At 46.3% G+C, this 17,428-nt stretch overlaps 5 protein-coding genes across 5 annotated transcripts; 3 read left to right on the top strand and 2 right to left on the bottom strand.

Moving 5' to 3' along the window:
* Positions 1-860: 860 nt before the first annotated feature.
* Positions 861-2,865, top strand: N7446_008926 (gamma-glutamyltransferase family protein; the record flags this gene model as incomplete). The annotated part of the gene is made up of 4 exons (XM_058517671.1): positions 861-1,025; positions 1,096-1,105; positions 1,167-1,516; positions 1,588-2,865. 4 exons carry the CDS (start codon positions 861-863, stop codon positions 2,863-2,865), a joined length of 1,803 nt encoding a protein of 600 aa, XP_058371317.1.
* Positions 2,866-6,779: 3,914 nt separating this feature from the next.
* On the top strand, positions 6,780-7,149 carry N7446_008925 (uncharacterized protein; the record flags this gene model as incomplete). The annotated part of the gene is made up of 2 exons (XM_058517670.1): positions 6,780-6,806; positions 6,874-7,149. 2 exons carry the CDS (start codon positions 6,780-6,782, stop codon positions 7,147-7,149), a joined length of 303 nt encoding a protein of 100 aa, XP_058371316.1.
* Positions 7,150-11,779: 4,630 nt separating this feature from the next.
* Positions 11,780-12,228, top strand: N7446_008924 (nuclear transport factor 2 family protein; the record flags this gene model as incomplete). The annotated part of the gene is made up of 2 exons (XM_058517669.1): positions 11,780-12,165; positions 12,225-12,228. The coding sequence occupies 2 exons, from the start codon at positions 11,780-11,782 to the stop codon at positions 12,226-12,228; spliced, it is 390 nt and encodes a 129-aa protein (XP_058371315.1).
* Positions 12,229-12,675: 447 nt separating this feature from the next.
* On the bottom strand, positions 12,676-14,016 carry N7446_008923 (uncharacterized protein; the record flags this gene model as incomplete). Its single annotated transcript, XM_058517668.1, has 1 exon — positions 12,676-14,016. One exon carries the CDS (start codon positions 14,014-14,016, stop codon positions 12,676-12,678), a length of 1,341 nt encoding a protein of 446 aa, XP_058371314.1.
* A 1,517-nt stretch (positions 14,017-15,533) lies between these two features.
* N7446_008922 (DUF4345 domain-containing protein) lies at positions 15,534-15,869 on the bottom strand (the record flags this gene model as incomplete). The annotated part of the gene is made up of 1 exon (XM_058517667.1): positions 15,534-15,869. The coding sequence occupies one exon, from the start codon at positions 15,867-15,869 to the stop codon at positions 15,534-15,536; it is 336 nt and encodes a 111-aa protein (XP_058371313.1).
* Between the last annotated feature and the right edge of the window lie 1,559 nt (positions 15,870-17,428).

The raw sequence follows: 17,428 nt of genomic DNA, 5'->3' as shown, positions 1-17,428 counted from the left end.
AAATTATTAGGTGCTGTATATGAAAATACAGGAAAATTTTGGTGGCAGAATCGGCGGTAATCATGGGGGTTGTCAAGTTTCAAACTTTCGGGTTCATATATCGGGTTGACAGTTATTTAGCGTCGGACCAGAGTTGACTATACCTAAAATGGTAAGACTTTCGAGGTTCCACGTGCCACACTAGTTACAGGGCGGCCTGGGAGAGTGCCAAAGCGAGTAATCGGAGATAAGCAGTTGTCAAGATCGTTCAGCAGAAGGAAGAAAGAAAAGAGAAAGTAATTAGGTCTCCGCAGAATAATCCTGGGATCCTGCTCTCCGTTCTCTGCTCCCGTTTCCCGATGCAGGTTTCGTTTTCGTCTAGCTGAGCAACGAAGCTGATCTCGGCACGCCTAGCTGCATGTCATCGGCCGAGAAAGCCATCATCCGTCGGAAGGGAGCCGAACTGGACGAACAAACGAAATGTCCATAATAAAATTAAATAATATTAGGCCTACGTACCAAGTAACTAATAAACAATCGTGGTGGGGTCGACCGTAACGTCAACTTCGCCAGAAGTGGAAGGTCCTTTATCCAATTTAGGATTCGCAAAAGTATCAATCATCGCAGCACCCCACTTTCTTATCACCTGGTCCCTATGACTCTTCACTCTAGACTTGACTTGTCGGCTCTCGTCAATACACGAACGTCCTCCCATTCTACTCCGTATGGTGTCCTTTTTTCCTAGTCAGAACAATCACACCCCTCTTTTCGTCTCTCTCTTGCTTATTCCGCGATCTGGTTACCCGCATTACGACTACAGGGCCAAAGCTGGATTGTTTGTTCATCTAGACCCGATCTCTCTACCACTCGCAGGCGTGACAATGCCTCTCAACTCGAAGGCTGTCTATTCCAGACCGAACCCGAGCTTCCTCCCGTTTGCCAGCAGGAGAAGTGTTGTCCATAGCACGAATGGGATAGTAACCTGCACCCAACCTCTGGCCGCCGCTGCCGGACAGAGGATTCTGCAGGAAGGAGGAAATGCTGCGGTACGATTGATCCTATCCATTGTTGCCACGTAACACGCTCATTTTTCTATTATATAGGACGCCGCTGTAGCTGTCGGCAAGTACCTTTACTAGCATCAGACACTCTTCTGAGGGAAGAAAGCTGACCATTCCACGCCATAGCTGCCGCATTAAATGTCACCGAGCCGTCGTCCACTGGCATTGGAGGTGACATGTTCTGTCTGTTTTATAATGCCGAAAAAAGAACTGTCCGTGCCATGAACGGTTCTGGTCGATACCCTGCCAACACAACCCTCGAGCAGATCAAAACGGATCTGAACGTCGGCCCCGATCAGACGGAAGCAATTCCCAATACAAGCGCACTGGCCGTGACGACACCCGGTGCGGCGGCAGGGTGGGTTGACACGGTTGAGAGGTTCGGCAGTGGAAAGCTCTCTCTGGAGCAGATCCTTGCTCCGGCCATCGAGTTGGCCGAGGAAGGCTTCCCGGTCTCTGAGTTGTCGTCTTCCTTTGTAAGTAACAGTTTCGAACTTGATTCGTTAAGGGAAACCGTCCTTCCATCCTTCCGTCCTAACTTATGCAGTGGCGTGATCACGAACATCTTCTCCGTACTGCATCCCCGAATTTCAAGGAACTGCTCAAGGTAGATCCGTCGGTCAAGGATGGCGTGAGAAGTCCCTCTGCTGGCGAAATCATGAAGATCCCAACCCTCGCCCAGACCTTCCGTGCACTAGCAGCAGACGGCAAGAAAGGGTTCTATGAAGGCCGCGTTGCAGATGAACTCGTCAAGGTTGTACAGGACCTGGGCGGCTATTTAAGTCTCAACGACTTAAAACGTCACGCCGAGACTGGCAGCCAAGACGTTGATGCTATCTCACTCCAATTCAAGGGCCAAGAGATCTGTGAAAAGCAGACCCCGGGGACTGATGATGGCACCAACCAGGGCGTAAAGATCTGGGAGCACCCGCCCAACGGACAAGGCATCGTTGCCCTAATGGCATTGGGAATTCTCGAGGAACTTGAAAATATGGGTAAAATTCCCACATTCACAGAATCCCAGCATAACTCGACTGAATATCTGCACGCTATTATCGAATCCCTCCGCATCGCTTTCGCAGATGCGGCCTGGTGGGTGACTGATCCGGACATTGAAAGAGTTCCGTCCCAAGACCTCATTTCAAAAACCTATCTGGTGAAACGCGCGGAATTATTTAGCCCAGTGAAAGCAGCACACACCCTTAGCCATGATAGCCCAGCCCATAACCACTGTGACACGGTATATTTCGCCGTGACTGATCGAGAGGGAAACGGCATGTCGTTTATCAACAGCGTTTATACTGAATTCGGCAGTGCGATTGTCCCCAAGGGTTGTGGATTTACGCTGCAGAATCGAGGCGCGAATTTCTCGTTAATAGCTGGCCATCCGAATGTGGTGGCACCCGGGAAACGGCCCTACCACACTATTATTCCAGCCATGATCACGAATAGTTCAGACGGGTCGTTGCACTCCGTGTATGGTGTCATGGGCGGCTTTATGCAGCCACAGGGACATGTTCAGGTCCTGTTGAATATACTCGCCTTCAACCATCATCCCCAAGCGGCACTTGATGCGCCACGCATCTGCATTGCGGCGGATAAGCTCATCGACGGGAAACCAGTCGTCTATGTAGAGGAAGGAATCAGCGTTGAGGTCATTGAAGGTCTCAAGAAGTTGGGTCATCGGATTGAGGTCCTCACCGGCTGGAAAAGGGGCATGTTTGGTCGCGGCCAGATCATCCGATGTCACTATGATGAAGGAACCCGGGTTTATAGTGCTGGCAGTGACCCACGAGGTGATGGGCTGGCGATTCCATTGCTTTAGATATTTAATGCTCGTCAGATCATTACACCAAATACTAAAAGAAATTATAGAAAAGAATGCTAGTAAGAGCTGGATAGTGCTGTGGTGGGTTACTAGTTTTTCAGAGCTTTTGTCACCATGTTGCGTTGAGTGTTTGCTTTTCTTCGCCCTTTGTTGTCTGTGCCTCTCCTTAACTTTCTCCTTCTGCTGTCGCTGACATCTTTTGCATGGACGAAGACTTATACCTAACCCCGAAAGCTGCAAGAGAGAAGAAGGGGAGCAACCACTGGCCTCCGCATTATGAACTGCAGAAGAACTTGAAACATATGCCCCGCGTGTATGTGTTCTCCGAACTCACCATCAGTGTTCGACGTATTTGATACTCATATAATCATCGAAGTTCATCTTGGTGGAAGCTTCAATACAGGTCTTATCGCGGGATCATTAGCTACATCGAAATGCAGCCGGGCTTAGACCAAGAATGTAAGTAGTATAGGTTGGAAGCCGCTCTGAGGCAGACAAGAGAGATCTTTCAAATGGCCACGTGCATCGGCATTTGCTCCCTTTTGGGCGGTAAAGCATCTTAAACGCTAAACGAGCCTCAACCCCAGAGTCCAGTAGGAACCCGTTATTTGATAAGTAGCACTGTTTACTGACGCATCATTACACAGGATGATCTGCAATGAACATTGGTGTTATTTACCCCAGGAATGAACGACGGAAGATCGTGAGATACTTTTTAGGAATACGGAAAAACGATCCATGCCCATCATCGAACATGCCAGGATAAATTGACAAATGAAACAACAGTACTTGTTAAGGCAGAATGCACATATATTGCCAGCTTCGCCTACTTTGACTTTCGCTTCGCATCCCAACCACATCAAGCTGGCCATGCAATTCACGCAGATACGTGATAGCCAAGACAAACGAGGGGTATCCAACCGGTAGGTATCGTCTAGGTCTATTTTCAGAGCAGAACAACATGTTGGTATAGGTCTCAAAAAGAAAACAGGCCTGGTGAGCGTACCATAGTCCCGCGATGATGATGGAGAGCGCGACAAAGTGCAGACTGTATGTAGCTAGAAGGAGGGCGAAGAAAACGAACTGGAGGGCGGCGAAGGATACGTTGGTTGCGATGAGGAGGGTTGGGGTGGGGTTGTCATGAGATGTTGGCCCAAGGGAACAAAAAATTCTATGTCAAGACGGATGAATCCCGGTTTCTCTTGGTCGAAAAAAATTCAGTTTTCCCTTGTGAACGTATCCTAAAGTATCCTATTATTTTGATTTTCACTCAATGCACCGAAGATTCAAGGCCACTGCAATGCTAACTGAGTTCCACTTTTATGTTTATTTGAAAAGGCCATATTTTTTCGAGCTCTGCTATTGACTTTCATCCGTTCTTCTCCCATTGTGCTTTTAGTGAAATAAAGAGATTCTGTGGCATCAAAGCGAGAGCAATCGTACTCATGGTCAGTCTCAAAATTTCCATATGGAATCTACACTGGAGCATATCGAATGTTTTGGAACGAAACAAGATCGACCTACTAGTGTTGTACAGTGCATCTTATTTCTGACGGTCTACGCGAGACCGCAAAATGAACGAGCTACATACTCAAGATTTTGGATGCCTATGCGTCCAAGATCGTTCAAGGCAATGGATAGTGGGTACTGAGAAATACTGAGAATGATATATCACATTGCGGAGTCGCTGGAGTGAATAATATTCAGCCCCAGCCACAAGGAGATACATGCAAAATCAACCCAAGAAGATCAGTAACGCCGTAGCTGAAAAACCTTTACATTGAGCAAGATGGATACAGTTCGATTTACGCAAGCCTAGCTAATGCAGAGGTAGGAAAGTAGGTGTTCGATTCCTACACACTACATAGATGATGTTCATCGTCGGACTTGAACTGATTGTCGGTAATGATCGCGAAAAAGTGGGGATGGGGGATGGGGGACGGGGAGCGGGGAGCGGCCGCTAAGTTGAACCGAACTTGAGGGGGAGTCCCGTCAGAGATTCTTTGGTACTGTCACCATCCCAACGATGCACGCCGCTGCAGTTTCAGAACAACAGTCACAAATACCGTATAGATCGCATAGATTATTTGCCATCCTTGCTGAGATTATAAGGATTTCTGAAGCTTAATACATAGAATCTCTTCAGTTGCCCCAACGAACGTGTGTCCATGTTCAACGATCCATTAAGAACTGTTTATTTGACGTCAGCTGTCGGTAACACATTGCGGGGCAGCACAGGTGGCTGGTTGAATGATCTACGAAAAAAAGAAACCACAAAACATAGCATGGAAACCCACTTCTGTTTTATAGCTAGTTCGTTGCCGTCCCTAGAGGAAAGAAACTCGACACACAGACCGGCTGTTCGGTTTTGGGCGGGTTATGACGAGGTGAGCGGTCCACAAAGCCCACCTGTTGGTGAAAATCCGGTACGTATAGGTGCAGACCCAACAGTGCTCAATTCACAGTGGCACATAGCTACAGCATAATACAAACACAGCACATGCAGTATACAATTGGTAACTACAGCCACCACTCCGAGCGGCATTCCTCTGCCAGCGATGGTATTATACTCACTACAGGAACAATATCGTGATTCTACCTCCTTGCAGAATTAACATTTTGCCTGATTGACAGCTCGCACCGTCCCCAAGGCGACGACGACGGTCAACTCAGCTCTGGAGACCCATCGTTCCTTTTACTCGAAATCTCGTGTGGATGCAATCGAGTCCACCTTGCACAGTGTCAGCATTATATTGGGTCATGATATGCCTGCCAAGGACGCTCCTTCCCGCTGATCGCCCTGTTGAGCAAGGTTTGTCGTGGATCTCGCGTTGAGAGACATAGTGTGCGACCTGCTTACAAGAGCTCTAGAAGGGGATAGACTCGATTTTGTGCTGCTGCAAGCGCCGCCCATGGGCAATGGAGGCAGCGGAAACCTTCTGATGAGGATGGTCCAATCGAGGAAGCATTTCCTTTCTCTGCCTCTTCACATCAATAGGCGCTTGCATCTCACAATTGTCACTAACATAGTGAAGGCAGTAGATAATCGGCTTGATGTCATACGTGACATATTGCGTGCCAAGTGGTGGCTGGCTGAGCGATCAGCAAAGAAGGTTCACAGAACATCCTACTCAACACATATCCACAGCCCTGAAGGTTCGTGCAAAGGCCCCGGACTGCGTCATTTGCGTTTGCGGCTTGCTTCAAGGCCAACTGAAAATTAACGGGCGTATAAAATATCAAATTTGGTACAAAGTATTTAAACGTCAATGAACTTTATTCAGTCGAACACGGTTAACAGAAGAACAAGTGATAAGCGAGGGTTTATGCGCACTTGCTGGACTATGATGGTTGCAAGGCTTCGACATCACAACCGAAATTGACGGATCATAGCGGGAATTGTTAAAACAAGTGGATCATAAGTCCATATTTCTCATAATGGAACTCTTGGTGCGGAGGAAATTCGTATTTGGGTGACATCTGACAATACTATCAACAAAGTAAACAAGAAACTTTACTCCAACTTGTGAATGTTTTCTTTTACTCCGTAGGCTACCTACCTTCGAGCTGAGTGAAGCAGGGGTTACCGTGAGGAGGTTGGCTGAAATCTCCACAATAATCCCCACTGGCATAAGAGGCGCAGTGCTCGCGCATGACAGACCCCTGTGTGCATGTCGTTATCTCCATCCTGTCTACATATTCCTGCATTCATGCCCAAAGCTTCTCCACGATGCCCATCTCTTTCCGCTTGTGGCCCGTTCGCTCGGCAAAGAATAAGTTATAAAAGGCACTGAAAGACCTCGAGCAAATAGCATTCCCATTCAACAAGGCCGTTAGGAAGAAACTGAGACTCGGTTATCAGAACTTTATCTTCTTCCTTTTATCAGACTTCGAAGAAGTGATACCCAATCATGGTGTACTACGCTTATGCAAAGAACGTAAGGGTTCATTTTTGGAGGGCGTTTGGTGTGCTTTTCAAGGGACCAACACTAATTATAACAACAGAGCAACGACGATTGGTCATGGCGCTACGTTATTGTCGCACCTTCTTATGATATCCTTAACGAGTGGTATGAGGCGGTTAGAGCACGAGTCACTGAGAATGTTCTTTGGCGCGTCTCCGAGGATTTCTACGTGTTTGATAGGACCAAGCTAAACCTCGGAAGAAGCACTGCTCCGGGCAACGAGGCTCCGCAGTTTATGAATAAGATTATCTTTCAGCTGCAGAATGACAACGAGGGCAGAGGCATCTCAACTTTTAATAATCACTGGAGTCGCTGAGAATTGAATATCAAGTGAGTGTTTCTTGGTATTGAATACTTCGATTCTAACAATAGTCTTATAGATCTTTGTGTCCGGTAGCGTCTCTCCCTACAATGATGCAAGACTGCCATTCATGCAATATGCAGAACAGACTGGGGGCAGTATGTCGCCTCGACAGCTCTTTCGGGACAGTTTTCTTTATAGGTAGATATATTTACTTTGATATACCAACTTAGTTCCCTCTCTCCCTTAGGATCCGTCCTCTCTTCGTCTGCTTCGAAATATAAAGCCCTATGATAAAAGAATAAATAGGTAGAAACATTAGGGCAGCTAAGTATAGGGGTGGTTACCTAGTGCCCCATAATTCGGTCATAGGCGACTCGAAGCCATAACCAATAGGCTAGTATAACCTCGCGGCTAGAGAAAGCCTTCTTATAGATTATCTAAATGGCCAATTCTCAATGTTTGTTTCGTGTTAACATTTAGCTAGAAAGAAAACGTTCTTAGTCGACCGCTGTGTTTACGCCATCTAATGCAATCTGTTAAATATTTCATTATGATACTCTACCGCTCCAATTTGATAAAGATTGGGCACTCTATAGGGCCTAGATTGTAGAGCACGATAGAAACCGTCGATATCGTGTCTCTTTGTCAGACCTATATACTGAAAATGGCACTTTACGCTATGATTCCCTACCACTATATCTAAACACCACTAGAGGAACTAGAGGATTCGGAGTTAAGTTCAGGTATAATAAATGACTAGATGACGCGGCATATCTCCGACGAAGCTAGGACATTCTAACCGCTACTCAACCCCTTTATAGCGACACAAGTGGATTATATACTAATATTTCTAATCAGACCTCCTTTGTGTCTAAAGTCTTTTTTAGATAAATCCAATTTATAAATATACCAGATATTTAGCCCATTATAAAGAAAAGAGTTCTAATGTTTATAGGATAGAGCCTATTAACTAGGTAAGACGAAGATGCCTAGAAGCAAGTAGTATATTGAGGAATATAGAGACTAATTCTTAGAGAAACCCTAGGTTCTCCGAAGCACACTATTTAACATGGGGGATCAACGTTACGGTGAACCAACGCTGACGTGTCGACACCTATATGGTGTCGATCCTCTGTGAGTGCGAGAGATCTGTGCATGGCTTCTGAGGATTCCGTTACACCCGGGTCCTTAAATGCAATACTGCCAATAGCTAAAGCTAACCAAAAACCTCGACAAACATGACTTTCTCGAGGCCTACCATTTCGCTTTGATACAATTATCAACAGCTTCTGAGCAGTGGGTTTAGTGCCTTTTTCATCCGATCGAGTGATATTAAAGCTTAATATTCGCCTTCGAACCTCCGCCCCCTCCTTCGAGCCGAGGTAGCGAGTGGGACCGAAAATGACTTCGAACTATACACAATTGCTAAAGCAAGCTTCATCGATTAACGTTTCATGCGAGGTCTAAAATACCTCCGAGCTCGCTTAATTCGGCAATAAACTAGTTTATAAACGCTTGCCAACCTACTTCGCAATAAGCTGCTTTCTTAGAGAAGGAAGTAAGCAATTTATGCGCCGAAAACGAGAAGAAGAAGCAGAAGCCGACTAGAGCTCGCGGGCAGATGCCTTTGACCGAGAGCCTCTTAGTTCTAAAGGCTCTGAATTAATTAGGCAGCCAGAGGAGGAAGAAATTGGACTCCTTCCCGGGGTGCGCGCTCAGAGAATCGCATTTATTTCTTAGAACGAGAGCCTTACCGAGGTGGTGTGTATGTAAAAATGTGGGCTATAGACGAAAGACACGTCCAGGTAGACCAATTAGTCAGTTTAATTAGAGAGAAAGGCGACGAATATCCGACAAAAATAAAGGATAGATAGACCAAAACCGCGACGGAAAAAGGCAATGCTGTGGTTAAAACTAGCTAATCCAATCTGCTCTTAGTGGAAACCTTTATGGTTTTAGGAGTGAGAAGCTAAAAGAGTGTCTCTTCACCAAATAATAAACTTTGATATCTAAGGAGCATTTAAGGACTATATTGCATCGCAATGTAAGGAAGATTCTGTATAAGTTTAAGACATAGTTAGCTTATTCCGTTTAGAAAGTATTCACCAAACGAGATAACTGAGGCCGGCGCAATTTCCGTCTCACTCCATAAGTAGTAGTAGATAGATGTGGTATATAGACTACTAGTAGAAATGAACCTCCTATAATAAGCAGCTGTAGCTGGGGGTAGGCAGATAATTGACTATATTGGCCGCTAGAATAGAAGGGTATGCAATATTAAGTGAGAAGGTCGACAAAGTTATATCTTTAGCTCACAATTCCTCTCGAGTATGTGTTAGTATTTAAGCTGGTATAAAGTCTACTGTATGGAGTGTCCCTCGATATCTGATCGGTCTCTCTCGTCATCCTATAGACCTACTTATCTATATAACATAGGTGACTTATACTAGCTTATATTATGTCACCTTCTAGGAAGTTAGAAGTTGAACATTAGGAGCGAAAATTATACGACTATCGAGAACGTTATTTCGAGCTATCTGCTAGGGTTTATATTTCTTACCCCGACTTCGAGACCGGGTTTAGAAGACGGATAGACAGCTGGCAGGATATCCGTCGATTGAAATAAATGATGAAGATCCAAGCCTGTTAACGGTTGATGAGGGATAACCATATACTAGTGATAGTCCCTAGGGCTTATCGGCAAGATCGCGGACGTCCGCAATCTGTGGGATTATTCCTAGATTAGATATAGGATTAGACTATCGGTCATGCGCGTACGACCACGAAATCTTATCACGGCTGTAAGGACTAGAACCCCTATTGCTTTACAGTTCGACTCCGTCGTGTGGAAGTCTATATACCAACCGACCGTGGAGAGCGACGCGGTCCGTCTCCGCAGCTTGATCTACCTCAAAGATTCAGGATCGAAAAAGGAAAGGACCATACAGGGACCCCATCTCATTTTTTTATACCATAAAGCGCCTAGGTCCCTCTTAATCCGATCTCACTCATATGCCCGTCCGGATCTTCGAAATAGACGCTCTTGCCTCCGCGCTCCCACTCCATCAGGCTAAGGATGCGGACACCCTGAAGTCTGTAAATGATAATCCAATATAGTTATGTTTCCTGGGTTCGGGACCGCGAAACAAAAATGCTGCTTGAGCTAGGCCACCTCGCTACAAAATATTTCGATTCTTCAGATACATCTCAAAAATCCACTTAGTCAAGTAGGAATTCATGCAAAGGCTTTCTAAATACTTATTTTTGGTCAGATATGAAGTTGTAATTTATCGCATGAAGGGGAAGTATAGACTTTTAATACTCGACGGCCACGGAAGTCATTTAACCCCGAAATTCGACGAAACTTGCGAAAAAACGATATTATTCTAATTTGTATTCCTCCGCATTCGTCTCACCTTTTACAGCCCTCTCGATATCGGCTGTTTTGCGGTGTTAAAACGGCCTTATAGTTAGTTTATCGAATCGAAAATACGTGCTAGAATTAACCACATTGATAAGCTAGACTTCCTCGAAGCCTACCCGTCCGCGCGAATCGAGGTATTTAAATCGGAGACTATTAAGAATAGCTTCACTACCGCCGGTTTAATACCTTATAACCCCGATCGAGTGATCTTAAAGCTCGATATTCGTCTTCGAACCCCGGCACCCCCTCGAGCCGGGGAAGCGAGTGGGAGCTAAAAACGCCGTCGAACTACGTCTAATTATAAAAACAAGCTTCCTTAATTAAAGCTTTGCTAAAATAGCGCTTAAAAAGCCTACCGAGCCCGCTTTATTCCGCGATAAATCAGGTTTTAAAAGCCTGCTAAATCACAATGTAATCGGCAGCTTTACTCGAGAAAGAAGTTAGCGAATTACGCGCTAAAGACGAGACGAAGAAGCGAAAAAGGACTCGGTCTAAAAGGCAAATAGCTTCCGAAGAAGGCCTTTCAGTTTTAGAGGCCTCTTCATTAATAGCGCAGCCGGAGCAAGCAATTAAAGCACCAACACCCTATGAGGCAGAATCGGCTCCGGCACCTTCACAGCCACGTACTTACCGAAGTGCAGGATATATGGAATTCAGGGTCATAAATTGACTATATGTCCTAACAGGAATCATTTTTAGCTTATTGAATTTAATGGCGTTTTGGTTGAGATATATGCATTTAAAATTGGGAGGTAGGGATAGCTGATCCACTCGGTTGTGTGATCCACTCGCATGTGAAATACGTTAGTTCGAGGATGATTATATAATCACGAGCTTCTCCGTTTAACGTTTCCCCGCACTTAAAGGGGTTTTTCCCCCAAACTTTGACTGATGACGTATAAAGTATGACCATTTGAACCTTTACGCGCGATAGTCGTCGTCTCACCGCCCTCGAAATTTGTATTATGTGGGCGACCTAATGGTTCTACGGGGGTTTGGACGCAAGGCATCTCGACATGCCCGGGGAAATGTAATCATAGATATTTCCATCCAAACTGTGCTCTGAGTCATACTGGGATATTTTGGGGGCAGATCGAGGCAGTCCCTAGTATTGGTTGAGCTGATGATTAATAAGCTCGACTGCTCGCGGGCATCGCCTTTTAACAACGGTGATTCACTTACAACTAGTCATTCTTCGCAACTTTTCTCCGGATAACTATGGACATCTCCGAGATTCGTACATATGAGGTCAGCGCATGGAATGCACTTTGCCAGTCCGGATCCGCTCTCATCCCATTTCTCGCCAAGGACTGCGTGATGCTCTTTCCAGGCGGGATGATGCTCGCAGACGAGACCCTCCGATCCACTCTGTCCGGCGATACTTTTCAACCGTGGAAGACATACACTATAACTGATGATCGAGTGCTTCCTCTCGACAGCAATGGGAAATGTGCACTTATTGTGTACAGGGTGATTGCCGTAAGAGAGATAGGAAACGGAGAGGATAAAGTGTTCAATGCACTTTGCTCCAGTGTATGGTGCCGTCGTATGAACAAAGATGGACCAGAAGGTTGGGAAATGGTGTCTCATCAACAGACTCCTGTGTATGTTTCCGATTCTTCTTTTTATGCACCATAATGCTTTATACTGATGCGTTAGGCAGTTAAAGTACATAGTAGTTGCTACCAGTCCACTGCACTGTTCCTATCTGTGAAACTACAAAACTGTTGTGCACTCAATGTTGAACTGTTACGAAAATTGAAGGAGGACTTTCAGCGAGCACCCTACTTGTAAATATCCGGCCTTTAACGAAAATATACATCCAACTTTAGTATTATCACTCTACTCTGAATCCCCTGTCAGCTTGATTCGTTTCAGGGCAGTCTGAATCGTATGGTACTGGACCATATCATGAGAATAGCCATTGTAAAGAGCCCAAATTAGCCATACATGTGCAATTTCAATACCGTTAACCTATGTATCTTTACCTACAGATACCTGATGTCGGTCGGTTATTCTCATGGACTGAGGCCACAGAAGGAGAGGTGGAAGGAGGAAAGAGGCTTTAAATTTACAGGGGTAGTAACTTGACCAGGATCTCCGACCGTTAGTGTTCAGATTGAAAGTTTCTCTGCCCGCATGCCCATTGACATGCAGAGCGGGTCAAGCCAGGTTTCTGCCTTCTCCTGTAGCTCGAGCTTAGCCGGCTGCAAATTGCTTCTCCCTCGAGTCGTTCTTTGAACTATCAGAGTAGAATCCTTGACCAAGTTCCACATACTATCGTCTGCTGGACGAACCGAGAGCGACTTCACGGTTCTTCGAGTGCAATCAGACTCCAGGACTGACAACAGTTGTTGAATCAGCGCTATAGCGGAACTGACTCCTTCGAGTGAGAACATCCCTAAGGTATCAGCTACAGAAGGGGGAATTAGCCCAATGAAATTTCCGTTTTCTGGATTACTTGATTGGCGAGCAACCCAGGCGCCAGTCGATAGTTGTGACTGTAGATCACACAACGCTTCTTGGCAGCGGGTCATGCGACAGATCAAATGCTCTTTCGTAATATCTGTGGCGTGCGAATATGCGACCAGGGCCCTCGTTCTCGCCAAAAAACCCGGGCATTGTGCAATTTCGTAGAATGCATATTCAATCAGCTCGCATAGACGGCAGGCCTTGCCGAGCTGCTGTTCTGCTTTGATGGTGTCCGAGGTAATCGCCCTCCACTCTTCGCGCTCTAGAAAACACGCTTCACCCCGGGTGAGGGCTTCAAATACCAGGAACCCTCGGAAAGATGCGAGTAGGTTCCGGCCAAGCCCACGGGTGTGTGCCTGTGGTCCCCGTAGACAAAAAAGATCAGAGATACCACGCGAATGCAGCAGCCATGATGCCTGGCCTGTAGCATTGACCATCTCATACCCTCCGAGTAGGATAGCGGCAGCAAGAGTTTCGTCTGCGGCGACTAATGATGGTTTATTGATGCTCCAGAAGAGACTTCGCAATGCGCGACCATACAATTCGCGGCTGGCCATAACCTGCCGCTCGTCGTCATGTGCTCTGCCTATGTGTAGAGATCCGAGGCAGCGCAGGGCCCAGTCAACTGCCTTTCCTGAAGCTCCGTGGTTGCGGGCCACGTCGAACCAGCTCACATTGATGCGGGTGATATATGCGTATGTTGATATGGGAAAACTGGCATCAATAAATGCGCAGAACCCCTCCCTGTACTGCTGGTCTAGGGCGCTAGCGACCAGTTTCGGTGCCACAATTTCGTCTATCGAGGCTTGGGGGAGGTGCGCATTCTTTTTGGTAGGCTGTAGCGGAAGAACATGTACAGCTTTGGTTAAAGTAGGGGCTGTGCTCGGATTGGACCGTTCGCAGGAGGTCACAAATTGGTGGTAAAATTTTCGATACTTAGCATACCCAGGGCACGGGAGCCCCTCCGCTGGCAGCGTTGGCATTCTGGACGCGTTTCGTCGCACTGCAAGTCCGATTAGTAAGATCTGGCAAATTTGAATGATTGCTGCAAAGGACAAGTTACTTTTATCCGCCGTCGGACACAGGCCAGACAGCCTTTGCTAAGCGGTACACCCACCATCAACGGTAATTATAATAGTAATAGTTTTGCGTCTTTAACTGAACGTAACAGGCTTGCGTGTTGGATGAGTGTGCATACTGCATAACGGTCAGGATTAGTGATATGGCGAGAATACGAGGTGCTTTAACCAAAGAAAGCTATTCTGGGCAGCAACTTCGCCTCTTGGCGCCCCTTTTAATGACAATAGAAAGTTTCTTGGCGCGGAGCAGCGCTCCATGCGCTAAGTCTCGTATTCAGCCGCACTTATGCGAAGCAAAAACTTTAATAGGCCAGCACAACCAGGAAAAGCGGGCAATTAGATTGCTAGCGCACCTACACCGAACCGACTCCGAGTTTGTTGTCCTTCCTACTACCGCCTACGACGGAAGCAGCAGTCTAGAAAACGGTTCTTAAGACGGGACTACCTAGTTTAACGAGCACCTCGCTAAGGTCGAGCGGGCAGTTGGCTATGGAAAACATCCTTTGACCTTCAGCATCATGAGGGCCCAGGGTGAAGATCGATTTTGCAAGTCAGGGAAACCTAAACCGGAATATCCATCTACGATCATCCTCCCTCACAGGCAAACCAAAGCGGCACTTTCTCCCACGTCCTCCACGCTGCCACACAAAGTCTAGATTATTCGTTATGTGGTATGGTCTATAACCTGCACTGGACTCCTTTTATAGTGTGATATGCAGGATCAACTATTTACCTTCTAGCTCTATACTTTATAAATTAATCGCTGTTATAGCCCTGCATGTCACTTCGGTGGGGAGGGTCAGGGTAAATGAAATCACCCATCCATCCGTCCATATTCTGACAATACAACCAATATACACATGCTACGAGATAACTCGACCGTAGAGATTCGCACTTTGTCTTTTCGCATCTTTTTTCTTATTTACTTTCGTTTGTCGTCAATACTGTGATAACGGATTCCTGTCGTTATTACTGCTAGAGCAATGTGTCTACTCTATCGCTGATTTTGCGTATTTATGGGATATAGGCTTAGGGCGTCAAAAAGCTTGCGACGCAAAGCAGACAACAAGGGGATTGTACGTTGATAAATGAGAAAATAACGGTCTGCCTCTTGAAACGGAGAAGGGAAGAAAGTTTTAGGATTCGAGCATATGTAATTTATAGTTTAGGTAGCGTGTCACTGACTAAACATTGTGCCTTTTGGCCAGCTAGCGTAGTGGTCAAACCAAAGTATCACAATCTATCGCGAGAGAAGACTAACGTAGTAAGAGCCAGAGTTTATGAGCAGCCCAATCCGAACCAGCTGAGTGGTGACTTTATGGCGCCAACCTCCATGTGTTTTGGGGGCGATCAGCTCGGGTGGCTCCTCGACCTATGAGAATTTCGCATCCTATCTACCGCCGGTCTATGTCAACGTCCTCTTAAAACCCAAGCCAATACATTGCAACTGGTCCGAACAGCTCGGCTGCCGTGGCGACTTGCACCCAGGTAGCGCTAAAGCCATGGCTCAGACCTGACAGCAGACGCCCAAGTCCAGCGAGAAACATGATCGCACCAAGAAGTCCCAATGGGGTCCGCCTCCTCTCTAAATCATTGCTTGTCCACCAAAGCATCATACCATAGCCGGCCCACATAGCTCCTAGGAATCGAATTTGACTGTCTACCAGCGCAACGGCGGGCAATCTAGTCGGAAGGGGTCCAGATATAGAGTTGATCATGTCGATGCCGAAGCATACGTCCATGGAGCCGGTAATCATGGAGAATAACGAGCATGCCTTTAATGTTCTCGGAAAGAGCAGTGATGATCCATGAGCCCAGACCATGCTGATATTTTTAAGGCGAGAGCTAGGGAACGGTATTCTTAGGCGATAAAAATCAAAGAAGCTTGAGGTTGAAGCGGATAAATTTTTCGTAGGAAGGGTGAAAATGGAATAATTTATGAATTTCAATTTGTAGGTTACAAGTTGGTGATTTTATAATCTTTAACAGCTCGTGAACCTCCCGCTTTATTATTTTCCCGTCGGCCTAAAGATTAGTCCGACTCTTCCGGTTTGATGATAAATCCGAGCGGCCGGTTCAACGGAGCCCAAGGCCTCATCATCCAAGGAACTCGATAGCTTTGAAAGATTCCCCTCTTGAATTCGCATTTCCCTGTCCTTTGTGGTATATATATAGATTATTTACTTATTCTCGCATCTTAATAACCTTTCGTGGCTAGTCTCTCCGACGTATTCAAGGAGCCCCATTAAAGACGGCAGGATAAGTCTAATGAGAGCATAAATAGACAGCAGGAATAGCACGGCGCTAGGAACACAGCCGGTTTCGATCGCGTCGACGCGTGTTTGCCTCACATTGCGGTTGGTGCTGTGGACGTGCGTTTTAGGGTTATTTGTACTTGGTATACTCTGCAAGATACAAGCAAAGGCAGACGTGCCAGTTATTGATCAACTCAATAAAAGCTGCCGGCTATGATCCACTAGGGCCCATGCGGTTATGTTCCGTTGAGACACTTCCGCCGTACTTCCGCATGATCCGGCGGCGTATGACCGACCCTAATGATACAATACTCTATTTTGTTGTTAAACACCGTATTTCCTCTCGAGTTCTAAAGCTTCCTATCAAAATTGGCGGTGATCCAATCGTGAAAAGCAGACAAGGCTTCACGACACTCGACTAACTTTTCGAAATCGGTCCCCCAAGCACGCTCGCCTGCTGATGGAGGCAGATTTTTCTTCGTCATTCGAATAGACATATTCGAGAATACTTTCTGCAATCCGCTCAGGAGACCAGACTAGATACTCTAGAGGTTTTTCTGGATTTACATACTGCCAGCAGAATCCGGCTGGACCTAGATACCTTCGATGAGTCGGATGGAGAAAGGCGCGACCGCTTTACATAAGTGTTGCCGACATTGGAATCGATCATGTGGGCCAAAAGACAGTGTCTGTTGATAAAAGCAGGGGCAAATGTTAATCTACAAGATGGACAAGGGCGTACACCGTTGCATCATCCCTGCGCTCTTGACTCCGACAGAGATGAGAAGTCCTGGAACTGGTTCGCCTTGTTCTGGATGCTGGAGCGAATATCCACCCAATTGACTTAATAGGACAAATTGTTTTGCACACAGCTACTGAGATTCACATTCGGTTGGTAGTAGTACGACTCCCTACTTTCCCTATTTCGGAACGCTGATTTCGTTCTCTGCCACAATAATGAAGGCCATAGTGCCCTGGATGTGGCCTTTGGAAGGGGAATTAATTATATTATACAAGCCATGCACAGCCTCCTTGTAAACCATGGGCATACAATTAAAGGA

This window comes from Penicillium canescens (assembly GCF_028828765.1).
Source record: "Penicillium canescens strain IBT 15451 chromosome Unknown utg000005l_segment0_segment0, whole genome shotgun sequence".
In the NCBI taxonomy this organism is placed as follows: domain Eukaryota; kingdom Fungi; phylum Ascomycota; class Eurotiomycetes; order Eurotiales; family Aspergillaceae; genus Penicillium; species Penicillium canescens.
Note: the sequence above shows the minus strand (reverse complement) of the source record. Positions and strands in the feature narration are given on the sequence as shown.